General features: G+C 45.3%; 5 protein-coding genes and 1 long non-coding RNA gene across 8 annotated transcripts; 2 read left to right on the plus strand and 4 right to left on the minus strand.

Annotated features, from left to right (window-relative positions):
- Nucleotides 1-402: 402 nt before the first annotated feature.
- Nucleotides 403-5,372, minus strand: LOC119268406 (polypyrimidine tract-binding protein homolog 1-like). Of its 2 annotated transcripts, XM_037550025.1 has the most exons (11): nt 4,917-5,372; nt 4,321-4,530; nt 2,724-2,786; nt 2,491-2,564; nt 2,320-2,415; nt 2,060-2,117; nt 1,893-1,988; nt 1,737-1,818; nt 1,542-1,654; nt 827-1,382; nt 403-653 (listed from the first exon to the last, which is right to left on the minus strand). In XM_037550025.1, exons 1-11 carry the CDS (start codon nt 5,097-5,099, stop codon nt 403-405), a joined length of 1,782 nt encoding a protein of 593 aa, XP_037405922.1. In that variant the 5' UTR covers nt 5,100-5,372. The 2 variants fall into 2 exon arrangements, with proteins under 2 accessions (XP_037405922.1, XP_037405921.1); XM_037550024.1 differs by having other exon boundaries at nt 641-1,382; nt 4,917-5,368.
- Nucleotides 5,373-5,574: 202 nt separating this feature from the next.
- LOC119268408 (chitinase domain-containing protein 1-like) lies at nt 5,575-13,933 on the plus strand. Its single transcript, XM_037550027.1, has 8 exons — nt 5,575-5,895; nt 6,001-6,074; nt 8,685-8,765; nt 8,846-8,927; nt 9,100-9,197; nt 9,282-9,369; nt 12,966-13,320; nt 13,606-13,933. Exons 1-8 carry the CDS (start codon nt 5,626-5,628, stop codon nt 13,854-13,856), a joined length of 1,299 nt encoding a protein of 432 aa, XP_037405924.1. The 5' UTR covers nt 5,575-5,625; the 3' UTR covers nt 13,857-13,933.
- LOC119268412 lies at nt 6,571-8,450 on the minus strand. The gene is made up of 2 exons (XR_005133172.1): nt 7,098-8,450; nt 6,571-6,992 (listed from the first exon to the last, which is right to left on the minus strand). It is a non-coding gene; the product is annotated as an uncharacterized LOC119268412 (long non-coding RNA).
- On the minus strand, nt 9,721-13,001 carry LOC119268409 (putative B3 domain-containing protein Os03g0621600). Its single transcript, XM_037550028.1, has 2 exons — nt 11,430-13,001; nt 9,721-10,471 (listed from the first exon to the last, which is right to left on the minus strand). Exons 1-2 carry the CDS (start codon nt 11,433-11,435, stop codon nt 9,926-9,928), a joined length of 552 nt encoding a protein of 183 aa, XP_037405925.1. The 5' UTR covers nt 11,436-13,001; the 3' UTR covers nt 9,721-9,925.
- On the plus strand, nt 10,764-11,436 carry LOC119268410. Its single transcript, XM_037550029.1, has one exon. The coding sequence runs from the start codon at nt 10,764-10,766 to the stop codon at nt 11,235-11,237; it is 474 nt and encodes a 157-aa protein (XP_037405926.1). The 3' UTR covers nt 11,238-11,436.
- A 406-nt stretch (nt 13,934-14,339) lies between the features above and the next one.
- On the minus strand, nt 14,340-15,793 carry LOC119268411 (MYB-like transcription factor TCL2). 2 transcript variants are annotated; one of them, XM_037550031.1, is made up of 3 exons: nt 15,610-15,793; nt 14,801-14,885; nt 14,340-14,627 (listed from the first exon to the last, which is right to left on the minus strand). In XM_037550031.1, exons 1-3 carry the CDS (start codon nt 15,665-15,667, stop codon nt 14,543-14,545), a joined length of 228 nt encoding a protein of 75 aa, XP_037405928.1. In that variant the 5' UTR covers nt 15,668-15,793; the 3' UTR covers nt 14,340-14,542. The 2 variants fall into 2 exon arrangements, with proteins under 2 accessions (XP_037405928.1, XP_037405927.1); XM_037550030.1 differs by having other exon boundaries at nt 14,801-14,888; nt 15,610-15,790.
- Nucleotides 15,794-17,213: the final 1,420 nt, after the last annotated feature.

Consider the following 17,213-nt stretch of genomic DNA (forward strand, 5'->3'; position numbering starts at 1 on the left):
GATGGGGCCGGATCCGCGGCGGGCGGGTTGCGGGGCGGCGTGGAAACAGCGGTGAGGGACGGGGCGGCACCGGATCTGATGCGGGCGGCGTGCGGCGGCGGGGTGTGGAGGCGGCGGGGCGGCGGCAGACGAGCAGGAGGTCGCGGGCGGGAACGGAAATGAAGTGGCGGTTGGGTGTTCACGGGCGGCGGCTGGTTTTGGACCAGATGCTTCTCGTGATGTATATTTGCATCGCGAGGTGTTGCATTTTACATCATGAAGAGACCGCGGTCCATTTCTTTTTGCATATGGACCGTCTATTGGAGCAGTGTTTTTTGTCCCAGATGGTCCAAAGGTTAATTATTTTTACATTTGGACCATCTATTGGAGATGCTCTTAGAGTGTTTGATTGATAGAGTTACTCTAAACTCCTGAACTCTTGATCGCCACGCTGCTGTGACCTTTTAACCATGAATATTCTGTTTCATTCCCTGGCACCGCCCAAAGGCTCCTCCCTCGCCAGGTTAGGTTAAAGGCCACAGAAACGAATAGTTTGCAGCCAACACCATTTTCTCCAATAATAAGAATGAAATGATACAATCCATAGCCAAAGCATTTCACTACAGAATAATTATGTATGCCCACTTGTTTCTGCCACATGTGCACCAAAATTCCTGAGCACACGACTACGAAGTCAGAAGCCCCATTAAAATGGTCACCGGCAAGTACTCGCACTCTTTTCGCAAAAAAAAAAAGTACTCGCACTCGCACATGCGGTTTCTTACATACACATAAACTAGCTAACGGTTATACGGATGAAGCGGCCTACCAAATGGAGGATACTGACCTCCCTGCCCGGGGAAGCCCATCATCTGCGGCCCGGCGCCAGGAGGAAACTGCTGATTGCCATATACTGGAAACTGCGGCATTGATTGCATATGACCTTGTGGAAACGGCGGGCCTCTATAACCTGGACCTTGCATCATTTGAGGACCCGGAGGTAGCTGCTGCCTTCCATGGCCAGGGAACGACATCGCTTGATGGTTGGGCATCTGTTGATTTCCTTGGCCTGAATGCTGTGACATTTGAGCTTGATTTGGGCCTTGCGGGAACCCTGGGGCTCCATAGCCTTGTAGGACTCCCTGGCTGGCGTATTGTTGAGGTCCACCTGAAGCAGTTTGTGGGTGTGGCTGACTGGAAGGAAGGGATGGTGCTCCTGGTGTTGCCAGAATAGATGTAGTCCCTGGTGCTGCTACTACATCAGCTGCTGTGGAAGGAGCACTGCTGTATGGTGGCGCAGTAGAGCCAGCAGCAAGCATTGGCTGAGGGCCAAGAATGGAAGGTTCATGGTTAGCTGGAGCACTGTTCCCCCCAGTGTAATCTCGACCTCGCTCATTGTTGATCTGAAACAAGATAAAAACATCACCAAGGATTTAACATCTGATATTACTAGTTCATATGGCACAAGTAGTTTTGCCTGGTGCATCGAAATCTTTATTCCCCAGCACAATGGTGCATTTTGTTATACCAAATTTGGACATAACGAGGGAGTGGTGCATTACCCTAACATTAAGATCAGTATGGCGTGAAAACGCGAGGTGAAGCTTGCAATATCCACCTTCATAGATGCTGTGTCCTTCTAATGCTTCTCTTGCTTTAACTGCAGTTTGAATATCTGCAACAAAGGCGTAAAAGTTTGAGAGACATGCTGCACACCAAAAACTTTTTGAGTTTTGTGTACTTGCAATTTGTTTTACCTGGATACTGGATTAGTGCATGGAAGCCAGAGTTCTTCTCAAAAATAGCAATCTTTTGTACAAACCCAAAAGCAGAGAAGACCTGCCAATTACAGGAACAAATGGTTGGTGCCATGTGTTTTACATATGATGATTTCACGGTATTTAATACATTACCTCGTGAAGAGCATCAATTGTAACAATATACTGCATATTCTCAACTGACGCAAGCAGAACATTGCTCTCTGGCTCCTCCTTCTTCCCATCCTGGGCCTAAACCAACCACTACGTTAGCATAAGAAAAATACCAAATCATATATAGGCACGGAGGTTAGAAGTATTACCACTCCAGATCCATCAATAGCAGAAGGTGCAAGGGGAAGGTATGGGTTTGTATAATCCCTAAAGAGGAAAAGAAACCAATAAGTGAGGAATGAGGATCTTTCAACGCCAAAATGAGAGCAAATAGTTAAACAGTAGCTTAGTGTCATAGGGTAATAGAATATCATGAGACAAACAATTATTTTGCCCATGTTTGTAGTGAGAAAAAATTGGTAGGTGAATGTGACGAACATTCATGAAGCAGCAAGACAGCAATTCTTACCTACTCCTATGACTCTGAAACTTGACATTTAGAACAGAGTGTGCTGAATAATTGATTCTTAAAGTGCAGGACCCATCAAGTTCTGGAAGCAAGTAGCTGCAGCAGAAGCATAAATAGTTATCCATCAGTCTTGAAAAATAGTACAATAGAAATATAACCTGAGAACAATACCTAGGAATGCATCTGCCATCCAGAGCAGCTTTTGCAGATGACGCGGTCTCAGCATCAGAAAATTGTATCAACGCCTATAAGACAGGGATAAAAAACATAATTCCATATAAAACCTACCAGGACAAAGAAAAGGAAATCATGCTGCTTGTTCTTAAAAAGAGAAACCGTCATGCAAGATTTGAAGGGATGATCAGATGAGAACTGTTACTAAATGAGTACAAGTAAACCCTCACCTGATAACCAGATGCCTTTTCAAAGGTAGCAATCTTGTGAACATATCCAAAAGCAGAAAATACCTGGGTAAACAAAGTTCGGTTGTCAATATGACAAGTACAATAATGTAGTAAAACCAATTGCATGCATTTAGATAAAATGGAAAGACAAGCAAGCTTAAGTCGGGAAATAAGCTACAAAGGCCAACTAATATCTGAATGCAGAGTGTCACAAAGACTCAATTATAAAGCATGAAGAAAAGCACAGAAGCATACAAGGTAAATTCCTCACTAACCATGACACTCACGGGGTAGAGTTTGAAGGCAAGTTTTGAGGTTTTACTAGCAGATCATTTTTTCAAAAGGAGTCTTCTAAACCGCTAAAAATACAAAAAGATTAAATAAACCTATTATGTTTCCCCTCGCACAATTATAACCATAGAAGTTCTACTTATATTATCACCGAGTCAATACTTGCCATTTGTTAGCGTTTATAACAGATGGCCAAGAGAAGGCAGCAAGCAGCAAATCTACAAAGCATTGATATTCCAGTGCCGCTAAAAAAGGAACTACAAGTTCAGCTGAACAAGGTCCCAACACTGAAAAACAACTTTTAGGCATGTCTTCACATCAGCAAGTGATGAACTGTTAAAACAATTGCAACTCTATATAAAATTTAAAGCTCAATTGAACAGAATTGCGTACAGGTATGTCAGTCACTTGAGACTAGAGGGCATAAAGAATGACAGAAGCAGTCGCTAAAGTCAAACAAGCACAAAGTGTTCAACAAAGGATACACTGCATGTTGAGGCTTTACCAGTTAGCTCACGTACTTTCTAAAACTTTACTGATCTATAGTTATGTATAAGTATAGGCTAACTGTTCAAGGTCTCCATCATGATAACTGTTATAGGATTGTTCCATGACATCATTTCTGTGTGATGCTATTTGCCAAAATTCTTTGAGGGCGTGAATAATGTATGCATGTTTAGTAGTTTTTGGCAAAAAGATACGAATTGTTGCCTCTAGCCTATTTGTATTGAATTGTGATATAACAGGGAACCACAATTCTGGCATCTTCATCTTGTGTTTTCTTTACAGTAACGGCTTCATCTTGTCCTGGTGGCTTTCTGGAGATAGTTGTAAACAATACTATCCTCGCATCTTTATTTGTTCTTGTACACATAGTGTCAAGTACCTCGGAAACATCAAATTCAAAAAGTATTTCATGCAATCCTCATTGAGACAACATGTAAACCAACTTTTTGTCACTAACTATTACGTAGTCAACAAACATGAAGGGGGGAGGAATGGAGAGGGAGGGAGGAGGATGGGAGGGAGAGAGGGAGTGGATGTTAACATCCTAGCGGAGGATATAGTTTGAGGGAAGGGAAGGGGGTAGGGCAGCGATGAGTAAGGGAGAGGAAACGAACACACACAGTTGTTCCTGATGCGGTTGCCAGTCATGATACTCCGTGACAACGGCCTGCTAATCCATTTGGACCATGTAAAAAATGGGCTACAAGTTACTAAGGCAGTCCTGGCAAATCAAATTAATCCTGCAGACATCAGACTAAGTAAACAACAGAAATCATACTAGGACTCTTAACTTCCTTACCAAGTGTAGAACATCTATGCTCACAGCATCTGGCAGAACACCCTCCATTGTCACTAGCAAAACATTGCCTGCAGCATCCCCGGTATTCTTGCTGTTGACAATCTCCTGTCTATTGGAGTACTGAAGGTACACATTCTTGCCTCTTACCTGCGCTGGCTCCGCTGATGATGCATAGTATGATATCATAGCAATTGCCTGATTTTGGTCAGCCTGCAAAGAGAGAATGTAAAACTTAACTAGTGTTTGGTATCTGCTATGGAGCATACCAAACTACAGTCTAGACTTGTAAAAAAAATTCCTCACATAATCAGTTAAAATTCCTTAAGACAAACTCCAGACACAATTTCCACCAAGATTGCGCTCGTTTAATTGTAAATAACATGACACCAACTCTAAAGGCCTTAACAGTTTATGAATGGCACAACTCACTGACTAAACACACGAACAGGACGGCCCCTTGCATCCCCACACTTGATACGGGAGGGAGGGGGCGGGTGGGTGGGTGGCTGAGGAACTAAACTGACTCTCAACCCAAATACGCACATAGGACGAAACTATAACGAAGATGCAATCAAGGATCTGGAAGTAATACTCACGAATTCGATGAACGCCTGGTTCCTGTTGGCGCCGACGTTGCACTTGGTGTTGACGACCTTGCCGAAGAGGCTCCCCAGCTCGGTCAGCTCCTCGTCGGTGCACTCCCACGGCAGGTTCCTCACGTGTATCACCTTCGATGGAGGCTGGGTGTACCGGAACTGCGGGTTCCCACCGGAAGCCATCCCCACTCCCCCAAAAGCTCCTCCTACCTCCCGATCTTAACTCGGCAGGTGATCGGCGATAAACAGATCCCCTTAGGAGGAAACTGTCAGTGGATACACTCCCAACCAAGGTGCATCAAAGTAGGAGCCTGAACTTAACGGCGGCGAGCTGCGAGCGGCGAGCGGCGGTTCTCTTCGACGATGTGGAGAGGCGACAGGCCGGACCGGAGGAAGACGGGTTGGATGGATTGTCAAATCGAAAGGCTTCGGAGTTCGGAGCCTCCTGCCTAGGGTTTCGTGTGGGCTCCTGCGGGAAGAGAGAGTACGGAGGCAGCTGGGCCTCGGGCCGCCAGGCAATCTTTCGGTGGATTGTGGGCTTGGGCCATGGGGTTGCAAATCTCGAGGCAATTATCCGACGGCGCACAACACGTCGCCAGAGAAACCCACCTCTAAACCACATCGTGATGGGACAGAGAAAAAAAAAGTCCACCTCGTCGCTGCATCGCTCTGTCGGTTCGTCGGGCCTGTCCCCGCCACCGCCGGAGAAATGCCACCCCGGAGGCGGGATCGCCGGAGTCATCGCGACCCCTCGCCGTCTCCCTCCCGCCCAAGCGGGCCACGAGCTTCCCCCTCGAGCCCCCGCCTCCGCCTCGCCTTCATCGTCCCTCCCCTGCTTCTCCTGGTCCTCACAGTGCTTCACTTCACCGGCCTCCTTTCCCGATCCCCTCCTTACCCCCAAACGCCGGGGAAGACCCCACTCTCCGTCTATGATCGCGGCCTAGTCAAGCGCCAAGTCTCCGCCGGCGAGATCCTTGCCGTAAGGGCCTCCTCGAGGTCGGTCCAGTCGTTCCAGCTGAGAGTTCATTGCCACTGACGCCATGTTTTTTCTTTCTTCTGTCGGGCCGCTCGGTACCGTCTGCAGGAGCACGCTAGGGTTTCGGAGAACCAGTCGCGCCACCATTTCCCAAACCCCGTCCTGGCCTACGTGACCCCCTGGTGCGTCGTTTCTGCTAAATCAGCTGCTATACCAAGTTACATAGAGTTTATAGCATTTGGATCAATTTAGACGATTTTGTCCACATTGTGTAACAAAATATACTACATCTTTGAGAGCAATATATTCATAAACTACTGTGTGATTGGTTGGCAGAAAAAACAATGAAGATAACCATTGCATATCGGGTCTGCAATTATTTCAAGTTCTTAAATCTCATAGGAACATCATTGTGGCTGTAGTGATTTCACTCCTATCGCCAAGCAAATTGAGTCAGACAAGTCGACTAGAATGCATGTGTTTTGAAGAAGAGGAGTGTAGCTGATCTCTCCCCTCTGATTCCCATTACCAGAGACCAACCAAGTTCCTTACAGCCAAACGAAAACAGAAGAAAGAAAGAAAAGCTCTAAAAAGGCAAGATGCCAAATGTTGCTTCAAGCCATAGTACAGAGCCACATGCGGCTCAATGTGGGACCATGTTCAGGGCAAAAGCAAAAAGAAGTGTAGCTGATCTTCTCTTGTTGGAATGCACAGCAACAAGGATCTTAAGCAGCATGAGTTTTTTCTAGAATGGAGGCATATGCCTGGCCTTAAACCGAGGCCCTTACAGTTAACAACAAGGTAGCAGAAAATAAAGGGAGTTCGATACAGGGTCATAAATTCACAAATGACCAGACACAGTGATGCAACGCTAGTGAACAGAAAGGAAATGCCATGCTGGCAAATGAACGATACTAAGAGGTGTCGTGCCGGACGAGCCTCGCTACGAGTACTGCCTAAGCACGGATGGCTCCTCTAGCCAGTAGTGTCCCGTCTTGAGGCAGCACGTAGCACTTGACTTCTTGCAAGGAGGCTGCTGATGAGCCGATCATGCTGCCATCGGTCCTCTTGTCTCCCGAACGGTCTTCAACTCTCCATAGCTGTAAAAGGACAATGAGTCAGCTGGATGCTTAAAGGTTAGACCTTCCATTAGTGCCTTATTACGAGTATTCCGAAGGGACCAAGCAATTGCTACAAAGCCCAACCACGCCATTTTCCTATCCTTCCCATGTGTTCCCTGGATCAATTGACGAAGATTGGCAAAGCCCGCTGGGCTCCTAGAACACCCCGTGGCATCCCGCATAACACTCCAAATGAATTTGGCCACAATACACCGAAAGAGAATGTGGTCACAATTCTCGTCTTATCTGCACCACACGCACGTCCCATCCCCTGGCCCGTGTCTTTTGAGAACCTGGTCGCTGCTCGGAATTCTGTTCCTAGCCACTTGTTGTCAAAACATGCTTCATTTCGTATTTCCGAATGGTCCAGAATACTGCAGCAATACAACAATAATCAGCATCTTTTCCTGCTTACTGGCTAGTTGGTGTCTTAAAAAAGCAATTAAAATGGGAAGGCCATGGCCCAACTTCGTCCTCATGAAGATCCACCCTTGGTTGATAGAGTGAAATTTATTGACTACAAATTTACAATGGTATAACCTTTTTTCGGGAGAAAACGCAAAAGCTTGCTTCTTGATGAATTGATAGAAAGAGAGAATTGTTCGTTACAACTTACAAGTACAGTGACGGGGCAACACCTCAAAGAACAAAAACGCAACACGGCTAAGAAGACACTGCTGGGAGAAGTGTGGCCAGGCACGCCACCCCCGCCTTCGCCCACGATCGAGCCTCGGACTTGATCGTGTCGAGCAAAGTGGTGATGCTAGGCTGCGTTGCATAATCACCGAGGACGTGCCCTTGCGCAGGTCCGCTGCCAGCAGTAAACGAAGTCCTCGCAGGCATCGCGTCAGTGGGGGTTTGATCTGATACGGATAGGACCTTGTGGCACAAGGTCCGTGAGAAGGGAAAAACTGTGAGTATGTGAGTCATGGACTCCACAGCCTGGTCACAGAACAGCTAACGCGGGTGGTGCTGCAAGCCCCAGCTCACAAGGCTTTTGGCAGTCCAACAGCGGGCTTGGCAAGCAAGCCAAACGAAGAACTTCACTCGCAGGGGTGCCCATGAGTGCCAGTTCAACCTCCAAGAACCTTACACAGCGCCCCCCCGGGGAAGAGGGTGTTATACCCTGACATAATGGTATAACCATGGCTTTAGATATTCGTCAGGGAGTTCAAACTGGTACATGTGAGCAGTAGGAATTTCGATCCAATAGAGTTAGCATGTGTCGATGTATACTTTCTGCTACCATATCTGTTCACTATTAACTTGTCCAAGGCCCACACCATGCTAGGAGTTGCAGTACAAAAACCATCAGTTTTTTTTTTGAACCAAAGCGAATGTTCTTTGTTTAAAGAAACAGCAAACTTGCTTCAGATCAGAAGAAACCTAATTAGCATATAGTTAATTCTTAGTGTGAAAAGGGAGGTAATTGAGGGTTAATATCAGATCTTAAAACGCGAATTGAGCCGAGGCTAGGTTTCTTATCTAATGTGTGGAATGTAAGGTGTTGAAACTTATTGTTTTATCAGGACTATAGACCTAGATCTATACATACATAAAAGAAACAACTAGGATGTATAATTGGCAATTAGCAATACTTCTTTATTGTTGTAAGTCTTAATCTGTCAAAAAAAATCCACATCACTTGTTGTGCACTGAACTTCCCTGCAGGAATTCTAAAGGCTATGATATGGCAAAGTTGTTCAGCACGAAGCTTACTCATGTATCACCAGTGTGGTATGACTTGAAGAGGTATGTGGTTTCCCTCCCTGGATGCATTTTCCAAGTATCTTGTTTCAACAAGTTGTTTGTCTAACGTGTTCTCTGTCCAGTGATGGGAATAAGCTATCTTTGGAAGGACAGCACAATTATGATGCTGGATGGGTCTCCGAACTTCAAAATAACGGTTCTTTGGTAAATTATCTGTCTGTCTTGCTAAATAGGGAGTTCCATACATATTATGTTGGCCAAGCATCTGTTCTCTCCAAGATGTTCATAAGTGCATATACGTATAAAGATAAACTAACAGAATTTTATGTTGTCTACCTAGTATAATTTGTTTTTGGTTCTTATGCTTGTTCTTTAGGTAGTGCCAAGAGTTGTCTTAGAGGCATTCCCTGGTGTTGTACTTCTGAAAAAGAAGTCAAGGGACAAAACCATTGAACTAATAGTGAGCGAATGCAGGTAAAAGAAAACCTTTATTTATTGCATTTCCAGATGCAGGTATTCTTATGGTTGCCAGTTTGACATCTGACTGTCGGTTAATAGGGATAAGGGGTATGATGGTGTTGTGCTGGAATCCTGGTCAAGATGGGCTGCTTATGGTGTGCTAGATGATCCAGAGCTGCGCCAACTGGTAATTCGTTACCAGCATACCTTAATAATCTCTACTATGGTTCTAACAAAGAATTTTGCATCACCAATTCACCATCTGGGTTAGTATGCAATCCATGCATTCGGGGAGTCTTGTGGGGCGTGTTTGGTTGCTGTAGTCTACAGTAGCTGCATTGCATAGCCTTCTCAACTCAGCCTGGCTATGCAAATGCAGCCTCAAATGCACCATCTGCAAGTTGTTTGGTTGCCTGCATGCCCTCTTGCCTGCATGGGCTGAACCACACTACCTGGTGTTTGGTTGCCTGCATGTTAGTGGACAAACCCAAGGCATGGTGTTTTGGTTGTATGCAACGTCTGGTGTGTGGTAACCTCTTTGGCTAGTTGGTGAGGTTACCAGCACACTTCGGCACAACCATGTACCACACATCATAAGCAGAGCATAGCATAAACAGAAAATCAACTACTTAACAGCATAGTTCAGATAACATAGTACCATACATCATAATGATAGTTCAAACAGTTCAACACATAAACCATAAAGCAGACTCGATAGTACTAAGGAAGGAGGTGCCCGGGCCCTAGTCCCTGGCGGCGAAGGCTTCGTCGTGCTTCCCGCACTTGTTGACCACCTCAATGCCATCGTCGTCGAAGATGATGACCTTGAGGGTGTCGGCAGTCAGGAGCTTGAACGTCACCATATAGCCGATCTTGATCTGATGAACTGCGGCGTAGGTGGCCCAACCCTGATCCAAGGTCACCCTGTCGTTCATCAGCTTCACCGTCACCCTCCAGGAGCAGCCGGTGTTGTTCCTCAGCTTGAACTCCGTCGGCACCGCGACGAAGTGCTTGGTGAAGCCCAGGGGCATGGGGATGCACTCAAGCTCCGGTGCAACGATGACCTTGCAGAAGTGAGTTGGGCCATCCTCCTCATGGTAGTGGTCGTAGTTGCGGCGCTTGCTGCTGGGGGGCTCCTCCATGCGCTCGTCGTCGCCAACCGTTGGCGTCTTCGGTTCTTCCTCAGCGGTGGGTGGCAGCACCACCTCGGGCATTGGATGAACCGGCTGCCTGTCCTTGTTGTCAACGGCCGGGAGCACCTTCGTGCCCATCTCATTGCTCTCCTCGATCTGCAGACAATTCATGGAGTCAGCCACAACACAGAGTTCAAGGCTTATTGAAGAGCATGTGGTTAAAACGACATGACTGTCACTCTTCCTCCTCTCCATCGCGCCTATATTTACTCACCCTGACCACCACTACTTACCCACCCCCTCTCTTCTCTCACTATCAACCTTCCTCCTCTCCATCGCCATGAGCTCCAGCTCCAGCTCCAACGCTAACCCCTTCCCTTGGGGTATTGGCTAGAGGGCCTTCTTCCTCGGATGGTCGGCTGGTGACCGTACCAAGTTCGAGAGCACCATGGAGGTGTGCTCGAACTTCGGCTCCATGCCTGACATGCAGAAGGAATCTGATGCAGTGCTCATGAGGGCCACTGCACAAGAGTTGAAGACGCTGATTCCTAACCCGGCGAAGGGCGCGATGGCAGTCGACATCATTCGCTGGGCCATGAGTCAGGTCGTCTCCAACGACGCTAGACAGAGGAAGAGGTGGTCCAAGTACAAGAACTACTGGGCTCCTAATGACCGCCGTGCCGCAGTGTACTGGGAGACGACAATCGTGCCGCCGGCGGTCATCGGTGGGGAGCCTAAGGAGGAGGAAGAACCGGTGCAGATGCCAGTGAGGGCGCCGGAGCCAGGCCGTCGTACCTGGCAGATTGACCTCGACTCCGCCGAGGACGATGACGACCCGCCGCCCCGCATGACGATGGACAAGAAGATGAAGGCCAGCCACTCGACCCGCCGCTCCGCATGCCTCAACGGCCGCCGCGGTTAGCCAGTGTCTGTTGTGTACCCCCAATCCCCCTTCTACTCCATCCGCATCTACCTCTATTCCGATCTTGCATGAACTAGTATGAACTGCCATGCTTATCTACCTCTATTCCCCATTCCCTTCTCCGTCGTGGATCGAATCTACCACCGGATCGAACGCGGAAAAGTAGTGCATGACGAACAGAAAAGTGCTTACCGCCATTGCCGCGGGCCAGGTGATGATCCGCTCACCGGTGATGGAGTCTGGTGGTCTTCTTGCTCTCCTCCGATCCGCTGCCGCCAGTGAGAATTGGGAGAGTGGGGAGATGGAGCGGTGAGGCTAATAACTGCCGGCGCTTCGGGAAGCAACGCGGCTTCTCGAGCGTGGCCACGCGCGTGCAGCCACCGCCGCCCACGTGCACCGCTCGGGCCTGGCTCTGGAGAAACTGCCGATTCGAGCGTTCCCAGGGAGCCAGGCCCAGGAGTGCTTTAAACATCGTGCCATGCAGGCCCAACAGTGTATGCAGCCAACCAAACAGGTCGTTTTCTTCCCGCGCGGACCTGGTTGGGCCTCATGCAGGCAACCAAACACGCCCGTCATGTATGTGGTTTGCATTCTTTTATTATTGTTGAATTACTTTACGAAGTAAACTAGTTGAACAAACTAATCTTGAGCTACTTCTACGATCATATTACATAGGTCCTTGTTGATTTATAACACTTGTATAAACTGAAGATAGAAAAACGCCTGGTTTTCTTTCTAGAAATTGTTTTTGAGCATTGTACAATTGAATCTCTTGTTTTTATCTCACAACCCGTCACTGTTTTTCATGTTATAGTTCCAATGTTAGATGCTAGAATGGCATGCATTTAGTGAATGAGGGAGTACTAACTTTGTTGTGCGCCTTTTATTAGTTGCCTCACCAGCTTAACGTAGTTGTCGTAGGTCCTGCTCGAGATCTCAGATCGAGCTACCTCACTATACACGTGCCCTTTCAAGCATCGTGAGACTCTCATCTAATTCTTTCCCCATAGAGCAAAGCTCTACGTACGTTACATCTGTTCTGCAAATTCGTGCAGCAGGAAGCATATTTCATATTTTTCTGTTTTATTTGAAAAAATTACATTGAGACATGCTACTAGAACTGAGAACTTGTTAAACTCACTTGAACTTATTCCACCATAATGCTAACAAGCAGCTGCACATTTGGCTGGTTTCTGTTGAAGATGAAGTGATTCCGCTGCTTCCAGATTGACCAAGCAATGAAGGCGTTATGGAAACTACTCCCTTTTGTAAAACTGTTGGTGCCGTGGCGATCATATAGGACCACCAATCCGTAAAGATCATGTTTGTCATGGGGATGCTGCCTGATGAGCTTATCCAAGTGAGGATTTTGTCAGACTTGGTAGCTAACCCAAGGAAGAACTTAACCTACATCGTCACCCTGGTTGTCCAGATTGCTGAGGCATAGCATAGCCAAATCGAACATTACTTTTTTGATTTATATTTTAGTTGAAAATAAGAAAGAATGATGATATGAATATACTTTTCCTGAGCAATCTCCTAGTACCGTTATCGTTTTACTCTAGAAAAAGTACCGTTACCATATCATAAACCTCGATCATTTTGTATATACTAGCTGTCAATGTTTGACTGCACGAATTCTAAAGCAATATCAGTTTGAGATCAGAGGGAGTTGCATTCTTGGGGTCATTTTTTTAATTCATTTAATATTTTTGCTGCATGCCACAGGCACTTCAGTTTGTTAAGCAGCTGGGCGAGGCTTTGCATTCTATCAGCTCAAAATCAAGTACCAGGAACCATTTGGAACTAATTTATGTTATCCCAGCTCCACGGATGGAAGGGCCCAACAATCAAGACTTTGGACCAGAAGATCTCCTGGAGTTGGCTGATTCAGTAGATGGTTTTTCTCTTATGACATATGACTTCTCTGGACCACAAAACCCTGGCCCCAGTGCACCTCTGAAGTGGATACAATATTCTTTGACAACACTTCTTCCAGCCAAGGGTTCTGCTTCTCAAGGCCATTCTCACATGATATTCCTTGGGATTAATTTCTATGGGAATGATTTTCTACTTTCTAAAGGTACTTATACCCATTTTCATACCCTTGCCATTGAAATGACAAAGAGTCTTTTTACATGGCCATGTGAAACAGAAGACGTCACCTTTGTTGTGTTGGTACCATGTTTGCTTGAAATGTCACTGATTGACCCATATTATGACATTACACTCAAAATTCAGTAGGAACATTGTTTACCATTGGTAGCAGATGATTTTTTTCAGCCGCACGGTGTATTATGTTTCTTGCTTATAGCTTATGCTTGGCATGAATTTGGGATTATTGTGTCTTATTAATCTACATACACAGGTGGTGGTGGTAGTTCTATTACTGGAAGAGATTTCATTCATTTACTTGAGAAGTACAAGCCATCTTTGCAATGGGATGACAAAAGTTCAGAGCATTTTTTTATATATTCGGATAAAGGTGTGAGGCATGCTGTATTTTATCCAACGCTGTTGTCTCTTTCTGTACGTTTGGATGAAGCGCAAGATTGGGGGGCAGGGCTTTCAATCTGGGAAATTGGACAAGGTTTGGACTACTTTTTTGATGTTCTCTAGGAATATCTATTTATGAATGTTATTTTCTGAACAATGCCAGTTAAACTTAAACAACTTCTGATGTGAAGTATTAAAAAGAAAATCGCGTGTCTCTTTATTGCATGCATTGTGAGCGCTATTCTTTTAGCATTTGAATTATTATTATCTGATAGCGGATAACTTCTTACATGGAAACTTTGTGATATGTCAAGCTTCCTAAATAGTGCAGTTACAGATATACAGTAACAACAGTCAACTATGTTCTAGTTTTGCACAGAGATATACATCTTCCTACCACATGATGGACATCTCCTATTGTTTCTTGCATGTCGTAATTTCTCTGTGATGCATTGTTATGTGATTTACATTTGGAATTAGTTCCCCAACCAAATATATGGTTATGTAATCATGCTGTGTCTACTTTTTTGGTCAATCTGCGACTTTATTGTCAGTGTGGCCATTTAACATGTGATGTAATTAGTGCAAAATGTTAGAATAATCCTGGAACAAAGCGAATTCATATTTTTGTTTATTTAGCACATGTTCCTCCTTTTTCTTGAGGTTTTCTTATGTACATCCATGCTTGGTACAGAACAAGTTGCTTTTAGCATGGCTGAGAAGATAGGACGAGTAAGATCAACACAGGTTTTTGATGGACATGATCCTATATGTCAATCTATTTTACTGCATGCATCCTGTTTTCATTTTCATTGGTCCTGGTGCCTTTTTGCCCAGAACATCTCTACTTCTTCTGCTGTTCTTCCGGGGATTCTTCCAGCTATAAGTTCCCACCTGCACAAGCCCATCGTACGAGAAACACAATTAGGGAATCACAGATAATGCTACTTGCTTGGAACTGATAGATTTATGGATTTCATGAGCCTGTCAAATGATTTTCTTCATTCACTCAAAACACAGTTCACATGTATGTGTAGGTATATATCAGTATAAGGGTAGTAGGAAACCTGTTCCCGACAAGCCTGTGCATTCTGAAAACAAGATCTTCCTCTGCTTCTGTGAAATCAACAAAATGCTTTGCGGTGCTATTAACTTCTGCCAATATTACATAAATATTAGAAACTTCAAAATGTAGTCATAAAATTAAGAAACAAACTCTAGTAATCAACCATATATGAATATTTAACAAATGAAATTTGTGTGTTCACCACTGGAATCCAAAATGTTCCTTGGAGGAGTTTACTCATATGCTGGAAGAGACCAAAGATGTACTCTGGCCTCCACTGGCTTCAAGGTTAACTCTCTTGTCTAGTAAAGAATATCCTGTTTATTACCTATACAGTTTCTTTATAATTTCTGTAGTTACATGTGCATTGCTTCCTTGATGAACTACTCTGAAACTGGTACAGCCTTCCCTCACTTTGCTTTTTTCCTTCGAATATGTATGTTAAAGTTCACTAAAAATCATATTAAGAAAACATAGACTGTTTCTTCATCCTTCGTTAGCTCTCCTTTTTTAAAATCAAAATGACAGTAATTAAAAGGTACTGCCTCCTGTTCCTATATCCATCTGGTGAGGCACGAAAGTTCAGTAATGTTTGATGGAATCAGGCTAACTTGCTCACATTAGATAGAGCAGTAGTGTGTCTATCTAACAGTGGCTAAGATGGTCCAACTCCATCAAAGAGAACTTCGATTTTGTGCCTCCTATGTGTACTGATCTAGTGAAACAGAGGGAGAGAATTTTTTGGAGAAGAGAGAGTGAAGAAAGATCGAAAGGAACAAGCAAGCAAAGCAAAACAGGATGGTGGCGAACCTTTTCTTTCACGGCCACCCATGATCTTGGAGTTCTTGCCCAAGCTTTCGCTGCTCATATGCTTCCTGAAATGGTGAGGTTAGCTTGTGAGTGTAGGCGGCGGTCGTTGGTGGTGGTGGGGGTACACTATGAGGCGCTACACCTTATTTCTCCCAGGTTCTGCCCATTACAACACATGAGAAAACCTCTGGTTTTAAAGACACGGAGTTGGTACTCTACTCCACTATTGACTAGGTCAGTGGCTGTTGGCTTTTGGCCTTCCCAAAGCATCTGCCAGAGAAGGCCCTACGATATTTGCTAAAAAAAGGCCCTGGCATGATTTTACAAGAGTGCGTGGTTGATTGAAGCTGAGAAATCAATTTGCTGAATTGAGCTTCTTCGCTTTCTTCATTTAAAAGCTCAAACTCAATATACAGTAGATATACTGCATCCTTTATGACCACTATGCATGCGCCCACCTTATTGGAAGTCGTTCTTCCACCCAATCAAGCAATCTCCTGATTGGTTATCTCATTTCCATCAATCACTATTTTGTCGATACGCGACAATGTCATGTTTTTTACTCCATCTGTCCCAAAATAAGTGTTTTAACCCTAGTACAACTTTGCACGTACTAAAATTAGTACAAAGTTGAGACACTTATTTTGAGACGGAGGGAGTAATAGACTGGCAGTTGTGATGCATCATCGTACTGTTAGCATTGTTGATTAAAAAGTGTTGTGGTGGCATGGTAGGAATAAAGGTTGATATATTGCTTAGCTCCTTGGGTTACCATGTTCCACAGTTCATTTTTCTGGAGGACTTGTCCATTGTTTCTTTAACTGCATTCAATGTGAAAGAGGTCTATCGTGGAAGCACCACTATTGAGTATAGTATAATGGTTGACTGAAAGTACTTTATTTATGAAGGCCTCATCATCACACTTGTGCACAGGGCTTTCAGCTGGCAACTCACCTTGTCACGGCACTTGTATTTACTCTTGATTTTGTCCAGGTGGATGAATAAATTGTTTCACGAGGAGCGGTTTTGTTAGTTCTTTCTTACCTGGTTATTGCTCCCACTGTGGTGTAAAAGACGTCTTATATTAATTTACAAAAGGAGTATTACTTGTCCTTGCCATTATCCTGGTAAACATGAAACAAAAATTCCGCGATGCAGAAAATTAACATATTTTCTTTTGCTGTGCTAATCCAACTTGAAGCACATGTTCACGGAGCAATAGATGTGTTGACCTTTCTTGCTGGGGCTGGGGCTGGGAACCGAATTATTGTCCGGGTGATGTGTGACCTAGTATCGAATCCGTCGAAATCGACGCAGTTTTGTGGTGGCCAGCGAGCGCAGTCGACTATCCATTCATCCCAATCCCTCTCCCTCTCCCACGCACGGCACGGCTAGAACGGGAGAGTCCGGTGGTTGGTGGACGGTCGGTCCGTCTTGTACGCTGCTCAACTGTAGCTGTCCAGGGCGGCCCGGCCCGCGTGGCAACCACGTGATTCGGTCGGGACTTCACGTGATCCGGCGGGGACCTGAGGCTGAAGGTCCACGTTTCTGTAGCCAGATGTTTCTCGAGATAAAAAGCTGGTCTGTCACTGTTACTTTTCTGT

This window comes from Triticum dicoccoides, chromosome 3A, assembly GCF_002162155.2.
Source record: "Triticum dicoccoides isolate Atlit2015 ecotype Zavitan chromosome 3A, WEW_v2.0, whole genome shotgun sequence".
Classification (NCBI taxonomy): domain Eukaryota; kingdom Viridiplantae; phylum Streptophyta; class Magnoliopsida; order Poales; family Poaceae; genus Triticum; species Triticum dicoccoides.